The sequence below is a fragment of the Carlito syrichta genome, unplaced genomic scaffold (genome assembly GCF_000164805.1).
Source record: "Carlito syrichta isolate Samal-C Ts95f unplaced genomic scaffold, Tarsius_syrichta-2.0.1 Scaffold315400, whole genome shotgun sequence".
In the NCBI taxonomy this organism is placed as follows: Eukaryota; Metazoa; Chordata; class Mammalia; order Primates; family Tarsiidae; genus Carlito; species Carlito syrichta.
The window spans coordinates 57,057-59,283 of record NW_007259496.1 but is presented as its reverse complement, the minus strand read 5'-3'; the positions used below and the strand labels follow the sequence as shown (position 1 = coordinate 59,283).

The following is a 2,227-nucleotide window of genomic DNA, read 5'->3' as shown; positions in this document are numbered from 1 at the left end:
CCCGCCCGCGCCTCAGGACCTGTCCCGCCCCTGCCCCGCTTCCCACCCGCCAGGCCCACCCCGTCCCAGGCCCTCCGCTTCAGATCTTTCCGCCACGTCCTGGGTGCCTGGGAGATGGAAATCCCATTAAGCCCTTATTTAATTCCATTAAGTGGCCTTTTATGCTATTAAATGTCCATTCATCCCATTACATTCTTCCATTCACGAAGTCCTGGCTGGCCCATGGAGCTGGCTGTCCCAGGACTCTGGCAACAGCGTTGGGCCTGGGGACCCTGAAGGGCACAGGGACTTCTGACACCACCTGGCTCTCTGGCAGGGTCCCGGTGTCCTCTTTCTCCTTCGTGGTCCCATAGTTGCCTCTCGTGTGCTTCCTTAGAGTGGGGGAGGGGGTCTGGCCTGGCTTGTTTCTCTGGGACTGCCCCTCCTCTCCTGAGCTCATCGACTCACTGTGCCCTATGGCCCTGGCCTGTGCAGGGCCTGGTCTCCACTCTAGCTCTTTTTGCCGATGGCCTGCCTGTCCTTAGGCCCCTGGCCTGCCGACCTGACCCCGCTTTGCCTCTCCACCCCAGGGGCCATGCACCCCCTGCGCAGCGGCCTGCTTAACTCCACCTCAGACTCGGACCTCGTGCGCTACCGCACCATTAGCAAGATTCCCCAAATCACCCTCAACTTTGTGGACCTCAAGGGCGACCCCTTCTTGGCTTCGCCCACCAGCGACCGGGAGATCATAGCACCCAAGATAAAGGAGCGGACCCACAATGTCACGGAGAAGGTCACCCAGGTAGGCACCTGGCAGCCCGGCTCTCCCCTTGCCTTGGAGGGACTTGGAGGGGAGGGTGGGGAGGCAGCTGAGGTCCAGAGGTGGCGGTGGAGGGGGTCAGTCAGCAAGAGGCTCTTAAGGTGGACAGGGCTGGACTGGGGGAGGGGTTCCAGAGATGGGCTGGAGGAGGGAATGGTCTGAGAGAAGACCATTCCGGAGAAAGGGAGCTGGGGGAGGGAAGGGGAGGAGGCTGGGGAAGGGCAGGTCAGAAGATGGGTGAATGGGATGGGATGTGTGCCTGGAGGGCACAGGGTAAGGACTGGGCAGTTGAGGCCGGGGACATGAGAGGGACAGGAGGAGAAAGGCAGCCTCAGTGCCATGAAGGGCCTGGTCACAGGGTGGTGTGTGAGGGAGGCACCGGGTTGTGGGGCAAGCCAACAGAAGGATGCTTCACATTAGAAGCGGCCACAGATGTCAAGGTTAGGAGGGTCCTGATTCTTCCAGGCCAAGGTGCCGAGCCAGGCAGAGAATAGGTAGGTACCTGGTAGCTGGGATGACCAGGATGGCCTGCAGGTGCCCAACCATGTCCCTAGCGCGTGAGAGCAAAAGGTTTCCTTCTCAAGTGGGGAGGGGAGGGGGAGGGATGGCGGGGAGTGCACAGATATGGAGGGACCAGGTCGTTGAATTGGGGCCTAGAAGATCTCCAACCTTTGGGGGCATTGGCCAACGCCCCCTTGTGGCAGGGCCAGTCGAGCTGTCTGTCTGTTTCCTCCTGGACTTGGAGCCCACTTGTCAGCAAGATGACCAACAGCTCCTCCAGGGTCCCTGTCTACCCCAGCTCCTTCACATCCTGGCCTTGGGGGATGGGGTTGGTGGGTCAGGAGTGAAGATCTCTGCAGTGAGTGAGAGGCTTGGGACAGTGGAGACACCTGCCCCTTCCACAGCAGCTGCCTGAGTTAGTTGAGATGGAGCTGAGATGGAGCTGCCTGCTCCCCTGGCCGGCCTCCTGGCCTTGCTTCCACTGCTTGGCTCTCTGGGTGTCTGCCAGGTCTCCAGCCCATTGGCCTTGACTCCAGAACATTCCCCCTCACCCCAGGCCCTTATCTGACTGGCTACCCTTCTTCCTCCTCCTCCCTTGCCTCTCTCTCTCGGTTCCCACCTGAGCCCCTGGCATCTGCCCTGCTCCTGTTTCTGGCCGTGTTGTGGTGGGCCAGTGTGTGTGCGCCTCTGTGTCGGCATGCGTGTGTGTTCCTGCCAGTCGCTGGCAGTCTCTCCATCTCTGGGTGTCTCTGTCTGACTCTGGCTGGTGAGGCACTGGACCGGCCGGGCGGGGTGTCGGGGAGACCATTAATCTGCGGTGACAGGCCAGGCTGCTGGGTTGCTGGGTGGAGGGGGATGGGCACAGGCTGCGGGAGCTCGGCTGCAGGAGCCTGAGCAGGCCGCGGGGGAGGGGGCCGCTGGCCGGGG

General features: G+C 61.9%; 1 protein-coding gene across 1 annotated transcript in view; it reads left to right on the top strand.

Moving 5' to 3' along the window:
• KCNH2 (potassium voltage-gated channel subfamily H member 2) overlaps positions 1 to 2,227 on the top strand; it is a 30,428-nt gene that overhangs the window by 16,785 nt on the left and 11,416 nt on the right. The window contains exon 4 of the mRNA XM_021706256.1: positions 525 to 781. Coding sequence (XP_021561931.1) covers positions 525 to 781 — 257 coding nt within the window. The remainder of the gene's footprint in view (positions 1 to 524; positions 782 to 2,227) is intronic.